General features: G+C 43.6%; 1 protein-coding gene across 1 annotated transcript in view; it reads left to right on the top strand.

Moving 5' to 3' along the window:
* The window catches only part of FRAS1 (Fraser extracellular matrix complex subunit 1), a 455620-nt gene extending 448703 nt beyond the window's left edge, over window positions 1-6917 (top strand). Inside the window, exons 72-74 of the mRNA XM_065877453.1 lie at window positions 2498-2703; window positions 3915-4061; window positions 6324-6917. Of these exons, the coding sequence (XP_065733525.1) occupies window positions 2498-2703; window positions 3915-4061; window positions 6324-6917 (947 nt within the window). The remainder of the gene's footprint in view (window positions 1-2497; window positions 2704-3914; window positions 4062-6323) is intronic.
* The last annotated feature ends 9190 nt before the right edge of the window (window positions 6918-16107 follow it).

Genomic DNA, 16107 nt, shown 5'->3' with positions numbered 1-16107 from the left:
AAGCTATGTCAAACATACATGTCCTCTCCAGCAGGCTTTCTCTACTTGAAATGGCTCCTCTGTCCCCCCCCTGTCCCGAATAGGGTTCCCTTGACTTTCTTCTCCTTCGGGTCTCTATCTAAATGTTAACCTCCCAATAGACACTTGCCTTGATTGCACCAGCCAATCTAATATAAGCCGTCATATTTGTCACTTTCACAGAATGCTGTTCATTTTTTATAGTACTTATCACAATTTTTAACATTATAATACATATTTTTCTTTACTTATTTATTGCCTATCTCTACCACTAGACTGTAGATTCCATTAGAACAGAGATTGTGATCAAATACCAAATTTGCACGCCATACCACCAATGCCGAGGTGCTTAATAAATATTTGTTGAATGAATTAATAATAAATGAATCAATCATCTGCCTTTTCTCTCAGTTATCTCTTCTGCCTTTCTCTTACTTTTAATCTTCTGCTCACATCTGTGTTTTTTTCTCTCATCCTAAAACCACATCCCATAACAGAAAAAGAAAATCTCTCATCCCTACCTATGCCTCAAACTTCAGCCCATGTTCTCCTTTGCTTTTCTCTGAGAAGCTTCCTGAGGGAGTGGTGAGCACACGCTGACCTCATGGCCGTCCTTCCCAGTCACTCCTCCATCCGTCTGCTGCAGGCTGGGTTTGTCCTACCACGGCTCAGAATCCTCTCCCGTCCATGACACCAAACCTATGGATTTTGACGCTTTTTTCCTGTTTGATTTCCTTTGCACCAGCCTCACCTGACACCATCTTACCTCTCTGGCCACTTCTCACTCTCCGGCCTTGGGTCTCCGTCCTCTGCCCCATCCGTGTTGCTGTGTCCATGTTCCATGCTTGACTCCTGTTCTCACTTCAGTGCTACTCCGGTCGTCCCCCTGGCCCGGCTCATCCCTTTACCCTGAACTCTTCCTAACCTCCTGCTACCCCACAGCCATTCCACAAAAATTGACCTTGTCCCTGGTCCCTCCTGAGCTTCATTTCCACACTTCCACATGCGGACCCAAACTGCCAAACCTCTCCAAGCAGGTGTCGTTCAGACACCTAGAGACGTCTAGAACTGGACTTACCTCTCCTCAGACGTGTTCCTCTCACATTCACTGCCCCACTGACTGCATCACCATACTCCAGGTGGCCCAGCCAAAGACCTCAGGGCTATCCTCTGCTTCTGGTTGCCTCCTGTATCCCATCTATCATAAGATGAATGGTTCCAACTCCTAGACATTTCTTGAATGCATCCCCTTGCCTCACTGCTATATTTTGGATACCTATTTCTTGCTAGAGCATCAAAATAACTCCCTACCTGTGATTCTGGTCTCTTTGTCTTCATTCTCCATGTTTCTAAAGCCCAGGTGCGTTGACATTAAGCCCCCGTTTAAAACCTTCCGGCGTTCCCTATTACTCCTATACTCAAGTCCAGAATCCTCACGCCATTAATCAACCTTCCCGGGAGTCTCTCCTGCCAGAGCCCTCCCGATGCCCTCCACCCCAATCACTGGCCTCCCCAGTGCCATAGTAGATGCTCGGGATAAACATCTGAAGTCAGACGAATTTGTGCTCAAATCCTCCCCACCACGTGTCACAGATCCGAAATGCTGGACACGTTATTTAAAATAGGGATAATAATTGAACCTATCTCTTAGGCCCTTGGGAGGATTAAATAAGATACTGTAGGTAAAGAACTTGATGCCCTAGCAGGAGCTAAGGAAAAGTACCTACACCGGGGCTGATACCTTTCCAGCATTCCGTATTTTGTACATGGACTTGCTTTTGCCTAGATTGCTCTCCCCAGCTTCTCCCACCCGCCTCAAATGCTCTATCTGACAAATGCCCACTCATCGTTCAGGATACTGCCCAATGTCATCTCTTCTTTAAATTCTTCCATACCTTTCCTCAGGCAGATTTTTGTGCTCAGCTAATATGCTCACTTGATGTTACGTACCTTCCTCTGTTTTACGCAGCAGTATCGCGTGGAAGTTAATAGTGTGGGTTTCTCGAGACAAAGCACTTTGACTTTGAATCTCACCCTCCCCACTTACTAACTTTGTGACCTTGAACAAGTCACTTAACCACTCAATTTCCTCATCTGTAAAATCGTGAGCACTGCATGAGTTCTTCCATGGGAAGGAGTTAGTACAGTACCTAGCAAATGGTATGAGTTTGATAAATGTCAGCTATTATTAGCAATTGCTTTGCTTTTATTTCTGCCCTCTCATCTGTGTCTCACTCACCTTCGTATCCCCTGCGCGTAACAGAGTGCTTGCCCCACCCTAAATACTTAAGTAACATTTACTGATTAAAAGAAGCTATACATGAATGAATGTGTATTTTAGGGGCACATGGACCCCACAGCTCTTCATAGAAAGGTACTTTTGACTCTATAGGAGCATGTTAAATCCTTCCTATCTTTGACACTTTTTTTCTCTTTAATCTTAAAGTCTGACGTAATTAATGCCTTGCAATCTTTTCAGGTCAAATCCTTTATGGCCGAGTACTGTGGAATCCAGAACAAAACCTTAATTCTGCTTACAAACTCCAGCTGGAGAAGGTCTATCTTTGTACCGGCAAGGATGGCTACGTGCCTTTCTTTGATCCCACGGGGACAATCTACAATGAAGGGCCACAGTATGGATGCATTCAGCCAAACAAACACCTAAAACACAGATTCCTGCTGCTGGTATGCTAACTGTTAGTGTTAAAGGGCTGACACACGAGTAGCTTTCCTCAGCTATGGTTTTTGCCTGAAGCAGAGAGACCCCCACTCTTGACGGTTTTCTACAGATATTGTTGTTGTTACTTCTATCAGCTTAATGTTAGTATTGGGTTGGCCAAAAAGTTCGTTCGATCTTATGAAAAAACCCGAACGAACTTTTGGCTAACTCGATACATATCACCAACTGTGAAGGTTTGGTGGGTAACAAGACAAGCTGTTACTGATGTTCTAGGAAGAGGAAAGTCTAAGCTAGTGTTTCTCAAAGTGTGTCCCAGACACCCCTGAACATCCCCAATATTCTTTCAGGGCGTCCACAAGGTCAGAACTACTTTCATAATGATATGATGATGCTTGCCTTTTTCATACTCAGTCCCTCATGAGTGCCAAGAGTACGAAGGTTTCGTTGATAGGGATTCAGATTCGACATTGTGACTAATCTTTAGAAGAAAATACCACTTACTGAGCTTTGATTTAGTATCCAAAAAGAATATCCATAATTATCTGAAAAAGTTATTCAAACATTTCTCTGTCTTCCAACTACATAGCTTGTGTGAGGCCAGATTCTTCATATACTTCAGCCAAAACAACATGCCACAACAGATTGAATACAGAAGCAATTGTGAGAATCTGGTTCTTTAACAGAGATTTGCAAAAATGTAAAACAATGCCAGCTCTCTTTTTGGGAGGTGGGTGTGAATACAGACATTTTCACTAAAAAATATGTTACTTATGTTAACATGTAGTGAGTTTCTCATTTCTATTTTAAAATGAATTAGTAAATGCATTTTTTAAAATTGTTAATTGTAACATAATTACAGTGTTAATTTTAGTACAGTAAATATTGATAGATATCAGTCACATAAAATGAAAGCTTTGGGGGGAGGTGGTCCTTAATTTTTATGTTCTGAGACCAAATAGCTTGAGAATTGTTGGTCTAGGCTCTCTCACCCATTGGGTTTTGAGATCACAGAGGCCACCAAGTGTCCTTCCCTGAAGAGGGCAGTCGGTGCCCAGAGGCAGCGGTCAACTTAAGGAGAGGGCTTCTGCGGCATGTGCCCTCCTGACCCGACCCAAAGGAGGAGTGGAGAGTGCCTTTCTCCTCCCAGTGACTGCCACCTGCCAGCTCAGTGGTTCCGTCTTTCTAAATCTTGCATTTTTTTTTTCTGAAATCCTAGGACCGCAGTCAGCCAGAGGTAACGGACAAGTACTTCCACGACGTGCCCTTTGAAGCCCACTTTGCTTCTGAGTTGCCTGATTTCCACGTGGTCAGTAGCATGCCAGGCGTGGATGGATTTACTCTGAAGGTGGACGCACTCTATAAGGTGAGTATGGTGAGAAGAATAGAAGCACAGGATCAAGGTCACTTTAAAGGTTACAGAAAGGAGGATGACATCATCTCTTTGATGTCAGTTTCTTTTTATAGCATTCTTACTGGCAGGTCTTTTTTTATTGTTGTTAAGCTCATCATTCATCTTACCGTCTATCCAACAGACCAACAAAATTCTTTAATTTGCATATACTCACTCATCATGGCTCTTTGCTGCCCCAGCTGATTTTCACAGGCATGTGGAAATATTTAACAAACTCATAAATACAATTCAGTAATTTAGAATGGCAAGAATTACTAGTATTCAATAAGCAAAAATACTCTAAGTCCCAGTAATAAAAATAAACTTCCAAGATCAAATTCCACTCTTCTCTGTCTCCCAATAGTAAGCCATGACCTTGGATTTCAGAACTATTATCACTCTTCAGAAGTTATTTCAAAATCATGGAGGGGGGCATCCCTGGTGGCGCAGTGGTTGAGAGTCTGCCTGCCGATGCAGGGGACACGGGTTCGTGCCCCGGTCCGGGAAGATCCCACATGCCGCAGAGCGGCTGGGCCCGTGAGCCATGGCCGCGGAGCCTGTGCTCCGCAATGGGAGAGGCCACAACAGTGAGAGACCCGCATACTGAAAAAAAAAAAAAATCATGGAGGGTTTCCATGGGGGCAGATGAGAGGGAAATAAAATGCTTGATGACATAAGTCAGGGGAGGATCCAAGAAGTGTTAAGATTTAGCAGATTTTTGTCAAGTATCTGTGTATTATGCACAGAGTAGGTGGTTAGTGAATATTTGTTGAATGACTCTATTTTAGCTAAAGTTCATGAATAAATAGTAAATTGGCATAGAAAACAATAAAAGATACTGGGAATAAATGTGATTATTAATACTATTACTCCACTGCTATCAATAAAGGCCAACACATCATAAGTGATGACTGAGCTAAAGAAACCCCGAAAGGTAAATTCTTAGGGCTATTTCATGCACAGGTAGTGAAACTGAAAAAAAATGCGAATATCTGACCCAAGATCACCTGAATGTGGAAATAAAACAGGACCCCAAAATATTCAGTTCAGTTCTCTGTTCACAGGCACCAACCATGGCTAATGCTTTTCTTTTTTTTCTTTTTTCTTTTTTTTACTTCATCAAAACCTTTCTGCTACAGTTACAGTGGTGTATTTACTAATCTTTAAATGCGCCATACATAGTCTTACCTCAACATTTTTCTTAAAGGGTGCCAGTTATGGTCTGATTTATTCCATGACTTTAAAAGCAAGAGGTTCTTTAGTGGATCAGTTTCCTTTCTTTGTTTTTTTTGTTTTTTTTTTTGCGGTACACAGGCCTCTCACTATTGTGGCCTCTCCCGTTGCGGAGCACAGGCTCCAGACGCCTAGGCTCAGCGGCCATGGCTCACAGGCCCAGCCGCTCCGCGGCATGTGGGATCCTCCCGGACCGGGGCACAAACCCGTGTCCCCTGCATCGGCAGGTGGACTCTCAACCACTGCGCCACCAGGGAAGCCCCCTTTCTTTGTTTAATTGAAACACATTTGATATACCATATTATGTTCTTTTCATGTGGACTCCAGTGGCAAGAATTACTTGTAGTGATTTGACATTTGCATACGTTATGAAATGATCAATGTGATAAGTCTAGTAACCATCTGTCCCCATACAAAGCTATTACAGTCTCATTGGCCATGTTCCTTATGCTGTGTATTACATCTCCTGGCTTATTTATTTGATAACTGGAGGTTTGTACCTCTTAAGCCCCTTCACATATCACAGTGCTCCCCACACCCTCCTCCCTCTGGCGACTACCCATTTGTTCTCTGCATCTACGAGACTGTTTTCATTTTGTTTTGTTTGTTTTGTTTTTCAGATTCCACAAATACCTGAAATCATATGGTATTAGTCTTTCTCTGTCTAACTTATTTAACTTAGCGTAATGCTTTCTAGGTCCATCCATGTTGTCACAACTGGCAAGATTCTTTTTTATGGCTGCATGGTATATATACACACACACACACACACCCCACATCTTCTTTTTCCATTCATCTATTGATGGACACTTAGGTTGTTTCCATATCTTGGCTACTGTAAGTAATGCTGCTTTGAACACTGGTGTGGCTAATGCTTTTCTTGAAACCGTTTATCTATTGGGGCTTGTGGTGGGCAGCTGTCTTTCCATTGCCTTTCCTCAGAGGTGGCCTGTGGGCAGCAATGACATGTTCGCTTTGTCTCGCCATCTCCTCCTTCTGCAGGTGGAAGCCGGACACCAGTGGTATCTCCAGGTGATCTACATCATTGGACCTGACACCATCTCAGGTCCCAGAGTCCAGCGCTCTCTCACAGCCCCTCTGAGGCGCAACCGAAGGGACCTGGTGGACCCCAGTGGCTGGCTGACCCTTGACGAATCCCTCATCTATGACAATGAAGGGGACCAAGTCAAGAATGGCACCAATATGAAGTCGCTGAATCTGGAGATGGAAGAGCCAGCTGTAGCTGCTTCTCTATCCCAAACCGGGGCGTCTATCAGCAGCGCCCTTGCTGCCATCATGCTCCTACTTCTGGTGTTTTTGGTGGCTTGTTTCATCACCAGGAAACGCCAGAAACAGAGGAAGAAGCCGCCCACAGGGGACATTTTGGAGGAATACCCTCTGAATACCAAGGTGGATGTGCCCAAGAGGGGCCTGGACAGGGTGGAGAAGAACGTGGACAGACAGTACTGCACCGTGCGGAACGTCAACGTACTCAGTGAAACCGAGGGTGCTTATGTGTTCAAAGGTGCTAGAGTAAAAAAATTGAATCTGGAAGTCAGAGTTCACAACAATTTGCAAGACGGAACAGAAGTTTAATGGAGGAGATCCATGAGTATTTTTTTTCTAAAATCATTTTTATAAAACGGGGGAAAATACTGGTATTTTTATAATCTTGCTGATCGAAAAGGGAAAACTATAGCTTTGAGTGGCGGAGGCACACATCACATGCATCAGCTCACAGCCGAGCTACCTCATTAAACAAAGAACCACTGAGACCCCAGAGGATGGAAGTAGTTCTTTCCGTGGATCCCATTAGCCATGTCAGCGGCGACAAATTGTTCCTTCTGTAAGGCTGATCTTAGAAAGCCAGTGTCTGGCGTTAGGACAGGAGTGAGCTCCACAGCTGGTGGAGCTCAGAGGGCTGGGGGTGTACCAGGCAGGTCTCAGAGGGAGAGAGACAGGGATGCAGGGCCTTTGGTCTCCTCCCCCCACTCCAGCTCCCTTCTGCTTGAGATTTTCCTTGGCCTCTGCACAGCAGAGTTCACGTTGCTGACGCCCAGGTTCTGCTCAGAATTCTGCTAATCAGCACCTGTGTGTCTGCTCTCGTGTCCACTTGACAACCTGCCCTCCATGGCTTCTGATTGTACCTTGCATCACCAGCCCTTTTCACCTGGGAGTTCAAAGTGGTCTGGACTAGAGCATTTCTCCACAACTCAAGGGAGAAACCTCAGCCTCGCCTGTCAGGCATCAGGCACAGTGGAACCCCCCTTATGGAGTGGGGAGGGGGGGGACTGAAACCTGGGGAAAGGAGGGACCTGGCAGGCGCCTCGGAGGACATCAGTGATGCCCTGCACCCTAGGCCCAGGGGGTTGCCCTTGTGCCCGGCTGGTTTACACTGCAGCCAGGACACATCCAGACATCCTCCCTGACAAAGGATGCCACCAGGCAAGATTGCTGCACTGTGGCCTTTTTATTCAGCATTGCTGTGGATGCTTGAAACACCTACCACAGTTCCTGCTACCCCAGGCTTTTCCCAGTCCGATAACAGACAAGCCGTGTGCTTTGCTAGCTGTGGGGTTTTTATTTTGTTAGGGCTGCAGAAAAGTCAGAGATTCATTTGAATAAAGCAAATTAGGAGAAAGCTCAGGCCAGAACGAAATCAGAGTTAATGGATGCCAACTAGTAGTCGTAGCAGAAAAGTACTAGTACTCCCAGCAGATAAAGTACTGGTACAGCAGTACAGCAGATAAAGTACTGGTACAGCAGATAAAGTACTGGTACAGCAGATAAAGGCACCGTTCCTGGTACAGTGTTTCAGGGATTTCTCTTTCGGGGGTTCTTTTTTTGGTAGCTCAGGCACTTCTTTTATTATATCAGCACATGACAAGGCCATGGACACATGGCTTTAAAATGATTTAGTGTTCAAATAGCAGCTTGATGATGTACGTAGTGTGCGCACCGCTTGCTTTTGTGTTTCAGTTTTGTTTCTGCTGTATTGGCAAAAATATAAGCATGCATGTCGTGTTATTTTGAACTGGAGGCACCATTCCATTGTTCAGGAGTAAAAGACACGTCCCCTTCCTGATGCACGGCACACTGTAATCACTGAGCAGATCACAGAGCATTCACATTGTGTAATATTTGTATTAGGATGACCCTAGCTCTTTGAGAACATTCCACACTGGAAATACTTTGGTCCGAAAAGCTAGAAGGAATGAACCGTGAAAGGTTTTAGGCATCTCAGCCAGAATCCAAGCTCCTTGAGAGAAGGGCGGGTGTGAGCCGTGCCTTGGGTTCTCCAGCAGTGCCTTGTGCACAGCAAGCGCTCCAGGAATATTCAGTAAACAAATGAATGGTGTCATGGGTGAATGATAGAGGAATCGATTTCGGGAGGGGAGGAGAGAGAGTATGGTGGCAATATCACAAGGGTAAGTAGAGGGGGAAAAAAAACTATCTCTTCTACTTGGATTATAAAATAATCTTCTCATTGGAGCAAAGAAGCACCACTTGACATAGGCATGAATCTGGCAGTGGGCTTGAGGAGGAACGAACAGAAAAGCTGTAATAATGTATTAGCGGGAGGTGAGACTGTGAATCATTCTCCAGAGCAGGACATTTAGAGGAAAGTCTGACTTAGCAACTCCGAGCTGAGCACAAAGTTTGCAGGAGAAGATGAGTTGGAGTGAGTGAGCCCAGAACCTGATACTCCTGACTGCTCAGATGCTACTCGAGGCCAGCTTGGGTGTTAGGGCTGGAACTTCTGTATTGGACTCACGAACACCCAAAACTGGTGTCTCATGGCTGGAGAGCTCATCAGCTGAGCATGGAATCCTCTCCAGAACAACCTAGAAAGTTGATGCTGATTCTGCAAGGACAGGAAGCCAGTTGCTCATGGAGCAACGTTTGATTGGGCCTGTTGTTTATCACTGCTCCTGGGTCCCTGAATGCTTGCACGTTGAAGCAGCAACTTTCCACTTGCTCGAATAGTCTTCTTGCACTGCCCTTCTCTTCCTGCTAAATAGGGCACATGGGTGGGCAGAATGTAGACAGATGGCAGAACGGAGCCAGTGCAGGAAGGAGTGGAGACTGATCTCGGAGTGCTCCTAGCAGCCTCCGTGGAACAGTTCTCGAGCGACACGAGCAGCATCGCTGAGGACCGTGAGATAGTGAGTTATCAGCGTGAAAGGAAAGCCCTTGGGTATCCCCGCCTCCCTTCCTTTCTATCCCCCACCACATACACTTTATCGAGTGCTCACCCTTCCCTAGTGGACGCACACTTGTGAAATAGAAATCGCTCCGAGATGTACAACTGAGATTTACTTCTTTGATACAGAATTTTTCATTTCTTTTATGTTTTATACTTCATACTGGGAAGCAGAGAACTTGGTGACTGATGTGGCGTTATACTTCAGCCAAAGCTCTCCTTTCGGTTTTTCTAACTTGCTCACTAAGGCCTTGTGTGTGTTTTACTAACCTCTTATACCATGTCTTTAGGTGAGAAGGAACAAAAGACCCTCAGGGGTTGCTATTTGCTATCACATGATGGCTGTGAAGGCTAAAAGAAGAGTCTGCACCTTTGCCCTTAGATTGTACCCCAGGCCTCCTGGCGGACTCACACAGATTCTTACAGGTAGATGCAGAAAGAGTGTTGGGATGTGTTTTGCACAGTTTTACAATAGTCAGTCTCGGTGTCCCACAGGTATTCATTCTTCTTGGATACGACACACCTGCTCAGACTTGAGTAAAACATTCGTGGTGCTGTCAACCTGATTTCTTGACTCTGAAATGATCTTTGTATTTCCAATACCAATTTGTGTGTTATGAATTTCTGATTTCTCCAATAGCATATGCCACTATATAAATTTGTATTCATAAATGACAGTCTGGTTGTGGTTTTTTTGCTATGTTCATCTCATTAGATTCTTCATCTCATTAATGTAAGACAATGCCATTGAGATGGCAGAATCATTCTAAAATTTGAGACAAAGGTTTTTGGAGAAAATCGCTTTGAAGGGGTTGCATCCGAGACACTTGCTACTTGTGCTAAGATCAAGAATAAATTACCTATCCCCATATTATCATAGTTCTTCTTTTGCAATCTGTTGAAACCCCAGAACAAAGAGGAATAACTAAAATCTCCACGTGCAATACAATAAGATGATTATTTATGCTATATTTATAATCATCAGACCTTCTCATGACACTTGATATAGTGTGAAAGTGGCTATGTCCTTCTGTACAGGCACAAAGATTTGTTAAGTGTCCGTGACTCACCCTGGAGATGACCAAAGCTCCAAATAAGAATTTACTGGCTCGTGCAGGAAAAATGGCAGAGTCAGAAAGAAACTTAGCCCAGGCATTCTGCAAGCCTGTGCATTTGTCCCCTCTGGGAAACCAGTGACAGTGGCCAGCAGGGCTCCGTTGGCATCTTTTGATGGCACATTTGCAAACCCAGCAAGACTTGAAAAAGCATTTTTTCATGAAATCGGGGGAAAAGATGCCACAACCAAACCTAGGATTTCCTTAGATGCTGTCATGGGCTTCGTGTAAACTTTACTTCCTCACGATTTCCTATGATTGTCCCTTGCCTTACAGCAGGCTCTAAACCCTGGGGTGCATTTCTCCCATGTAGAAGCTGTATCAGGAGCCAATCTATGAATTGTTAGGACTGGCTATGAAAATGCTTCCTGAGACCTGAAATTTCATGGCCATACAATGTAGGAAACTTGGGGGTAAGTGGCAGAAAATGAGTTCTCATTTAGATTTTGCAATATCTCACAGACTAGGGTTTTGAAGAAACATAACGAGAACAGGAGAGGGAGACTATTGAGACTATCCTACTAGATTCAACCCCATGAAATTCCTAATTTTATAAGTTAAAAACAGTCCAGTATCAGTAGTTTACACCGCTCAACTTAATATTAAGATGCCACAGTGAGTAATAAAGATTCTATCCCCAAATGAGCCTGAGATAGCTCTAAGCAGGAGCCCTTTCAATGGCTTACTTGAGTAGCTAGTGGCCCAGGTAAAGTCCTAGGAACAATATCAATAACATGTCGGGCACATCTGCCAATCAAGAGCAATGATTTCTTCACCTTCTCTACCTCATTCAGTCCTGGTGAAATAGTTGCAGGTCACTGTCCTGGATAATTTTCTTTGAAAGTTCCATATGAATCCCAGAATTTCAAGTCTTTGCACAAACTGATGTTGCTTGAAAATGGTCCAAAGCTCCTATAACTCTAATTTAATGCTCGTCCCGAAAAATTCAGTCACTTGATTGATACAACAATATAGACCCATGGTGCAACTCTCTCTAAAAAAACTAGCAGAATTTTATCCCCATGCTCATTTTGGTTTCAGGCTACCAAGCTCCAAGACCAGCAAATTATAAAAGTTTATTAGAATCTCAGACTGGGAGAGTTTCTGTAAATTGTTAAAAAAAAAAAAAAAAGTTTCAAGATGCCTCCCTTAAACGTTCTCACTAAAGGAATGTTTCCAAAATGAACCAGTTGTCTATACTAGTAACACACAAAAGTCCCTGCACTGCTTATTCAGTTTGCCTTCACACCAATTCTCTGCCCTGTTTATGCTCCAGGAAACAGACTTCCCGAAATTGCTTCTCCGAGGCTTTCTTGCACCCTTGGCTTTTGGTTGAGATTGGCCAAATGGAGACATTGATGGGAAAGAAGTTAAGGTGTCTATCCCTCCCCACTGCCTTGCTGTGGTTCTGGCAGTGCCTGCATCCCTCCTGGGCCACAGGTCCTGTTGGACAGCCCCCTCCCACTGTCCCTGTCCTTGAGGCTCTGACAACACCGTCCCTCACTTGCCCATGCAGACCTAGAGGTAGCCATGCTTTCATCCTGTCTCTAGTCCTCTGGCTTCATCACCCCTGTGGATTCCTTTTACTTAACCCTGCCCAAGCTTCCATAGAGTCCCTTTTTTAAACTATCTATTCAAACCCTTTTAGTTTGCTATTTCTCTTCTGCCAGAACTATAATAGAGTCCTTAAATTCAGTGTCATTTGATTATAATTTTCCAATATAAATCAGAAATAATTAATCACTTGAACTCAAATCCTGTCTTAATTTTAAATTTGCCCATTATTATAATCAGTGGCACGCTGATAAGTATTTCACACCCAGCTTTTGGTGTCTGGGAAGGCCTGATTGGAAGCATTTGCTGGCTTTTGTGTTGTATATACCCTCACCATGGCAGAATTTAACCTAATTTCACTGAACATGGAGATGGGAAGAGATACACAAGAACACAAGTTGACATAGCATTTCTACCACACAGATAAAGTAAACATAAATAACCTCAAGATCATCAATAACACTAAAATGTCAAGGAATTAGAACGTTTGAGTACCTTTGCTTTTAACGTAATGTATTCAATTGTGTTTATTTAATATAATTTTTCATAATGGCTCTGTTTACTTGCAAAACTCCTGAAAATTTAGCAATCGGCTCTCTCATGCTGGGCCGGCTCAGCTCACAACTGTGAGAGAAAACATAATATCCACAACCGCTTGGTCAATTTAACCTGCTTTTGTTAATTTTCCCCTCACATTTTACTATACATTTAAAATATACCTCAATAACTTTGCTCTAAAATCTTATATTTGACTCTCAAATTGTTCTTTTTAGCAGAAAGAAAAGGTAATATAGGAAAATTAGCTTCTTGTAAAACTACCAAGTGGTTCAATGTATTCAGAGTGGTGAAAGTTTCATCAAACAATTTTTTTTTTTTCTGGGTGACTATAAACCTGGTTTCTGGGATCCTAGCATTTATCATTATTATCATTTTATCACCTAACATTTACTTCTGAGAAAACTCATCTGTTGAGGGAAAAGTATTAATTTTATAAATACACTATAGCATGATCCTAGTCTAAATGGTGGTAACTGGGCAGTTGTTACAACTAGAAAACCTCAAAAAAACACAGTGCATTTTATTTTAAAATTGCCATCCTGAAACCAAAGAGTTCAATGCTGAACCTGGAATGATTAAAATAAATCCTACAGGTAAACACCACCTGTTACTCATTTCCTTCTGGCTATAAATCCAGCTTTATTACTTCCTGGTTGTGTGGGACAGAACTTGTAGAAGTTACTGAATCCCTCTGAGCCTCTCTCTGTATTTTCAAAATAGAGGTAATCACACCTAATTTAAGCTGGTCTGTAGACTTGAAATAAGACCATTCAATTATTCAATTAAAATTTGCCTCTGATAGGATGATCTAACTGCACTGCCTGGAAGGCAGCAGTAAACAACACCCAGTGTAGGTCATGCCCAGAGATGTTCCTATTCATTTCCTCTTGCTGCTGCAACAGATCACCACAAATTAAGTGGCTTAAAACAACACGAACATGTCAGCTTACAGTTCTACAGGCCAGAAGTTCAAAATGGATCTTACTAGGCTAAATTCAAGGTGTTGACAGGCTGCATTCCATCTCAAGGCTCCAGGGGAGAAACCATTTCCTTCCCTTTTCCAGTTTCTAGAGACCACCTATGTTCCTTAGATCATTACCCGCTCCCATCTTCAAAGCCAGCAATGGCCAGTTGAGCTTTCTCATTGTACCATCTCTCTAGTTCAGATTCTGCTTGCCTCTTCCCCACTCAAAGACCCTTGTGATTACATTTGGTCCACATCATCCAGGATAATTTCCTTACGTTAAGGTCAACTGATTAGACTTATATGTGGAATCTAAAATATGACACAAATGAACTTATCTATGAAACAGAAACAGATCCACAGACACAGAGAATAGACTTGTGGTTGGCAAGGGGGAGGGGGACTGGGGAAGGGATGGATTGGGAGTTTGGGGTTAGCAGATGCAAATTATTATATATAGAACGGATAAACAACAAGGTCTTATTGTACAGCACAGGGAACTATATTCAATATCCTTTAATAAACCATATGGAAAAGAATATGAAACAAATAAGTTCAGCTGATTAGCAAACTTAATTCCATCTGCAACCACAATTCCCCCTTGCCGTGTAATGTAACATATTCACAGATTCCAGGGGTTGTTGGACATCTTTGGGGACCATTACTCTGCCTACAACATATGCCTATCATAATATGGGGCAGAGTTTTGAACCACAGAAGCCAGAATACCCAAACCACTAGCCCCCTCCTGCTGCTGCTGGAAACCAGCAGATTGTCTCTTTTGCTCAAAAATTTACTTTCAGAAATGGAAGGGACCCACTCAGTGCATGCGCCCATTTAGTCTATATGTCTTCCCTGTCTGCTGAGCTGACAGGGGTCATGAGTAATGCCAGTTTCAGTTGGTAGAGAATGTGTACATAACTATAGAGCTTTTGAACTTAAAAGAAGAATGGCTTCACCTAGATTGCTGCCCGGTCCTTTCTCCTCCCCTCATTCCTGAGGGGCCCTTGGGGTCAACCTCTCAGCATTATATGTAGATTTATAAGCAGTACACGGTAGCTGAGTGCTTTGGAGCCAAGTTGCTTGGGTTTGAATCTCAGCTACATGATTTGCTGGCTATGTAACCTTGGGCCAAGGTCTTATTCAGGCTGTACAGTTTATGCAGCTCTTAAAAATGATACAGAATAGGACCTACCACATTTGGTTGGGGTGAAAACTAAATAAGATGATGTGTGCAAAGTATTTAGAACAGTGTAATGGGTACTGAAAAACAATGTTAGCTAAATTGTTGATTATTTTGTAGTCCCAAACACCAAAATAATATTTGGCTTAGTGGTTGAGTTTTTTCTCCAAGGAAACTCTGATTTCCATGCCTAACACTCTCCTGGGGTCTAGAGACTCTCAATATTTCTACCTGTCCCCAGACCTGAATATTGGATGTAGTTGTCCTTGTTCCATTTGACAAAGCTTGGCCATGTCGCTAGCTCCCAACTCCTCCCCAGTGCCTCTCTGTATGCTGCTAAGATGGGTTAGCTTACTGTTCAGAACTATCCCCTCACTGCCCTACCCCCAATGGGAAAAGTATACTTCCCCCTCCTTCGCCGTTGGGCTCAGTCATGTTACTTGCTTTGACCAATAGGATGTTAGCAGCAGTGACGCAAGCAAGGGCTTGAGACATGCGTGCATAGTTGGGTGCGCCCTCTTGTACTCTGATGTCACCAGGAGAAGAACTTCCTCCTAGTAGCTGTTGCCCCTTCAGCCAGAATGGACCCAGAATGGACCTATGAAGCAGAGACATCTCAGCCATCCTGCAGAGCTGAGAGAATACATAAATGATTTGTTTTAAGCCCCTGTGTTTGAGGGTGGTTTATTATATAGCATTATGGTGGCAGCAGCTAACTGATACATTTGTTCATCCTCTTAAAAGTTTTCACAATACAGCCCTGATTAAAAACTAATCATTGGGACTTCCCTGGTGGTGCAGTGGTTAAGAATCTGCCTGCCAGTGCAGGAGACACGGGTTCGAGCCCTGGTCCAGGATCCCAATGCCGTGGAGCAACTAAGCCCGTGCGTCACACTACTGAGCCTGCGCTCTAGAGCCCACGAGCCACAACTACTGAGCCCGCGTGCTGCAACTACTGAAGTCCACGCGCCTAGAGCCCGTGCTCGGCAAAAGAGAAGCCACCCCTATGAGAAGCCCGCGCACCGCAAGGAAGAGTAGCTCCCACTTGCCTCAACTAGAGAAAGCCCGTGCAGCAACGAAGACCCAACAGATCCAAAAATAAATAAATTAATTAAAAAACAAAAAACTAATCATTGAACTAAACTAATCTGTATGCCTGTTCACATCTCCTAGTAACCAATCACTCCCTACGCCATACAGTCAAAAAT

The sequence above is a fragment of the Phocoena phocoena genome, chromosome 5, assembly GCF_963924675.1.
Source record: "Phocoena phocoena chromosome 5, mPhoPho1.1, whole genome shotgun sequence".
NCBI lineage: Eukaryota > Metazoa > Chordata > Mammalia > Artiodactyla > Phocoenidae > Phocoena > Phocoena phocoena.
Note: the sequence above shows the minus strand (reverse complement) of the source record. Positions and strands in the feature narration are given on the sequence as shown.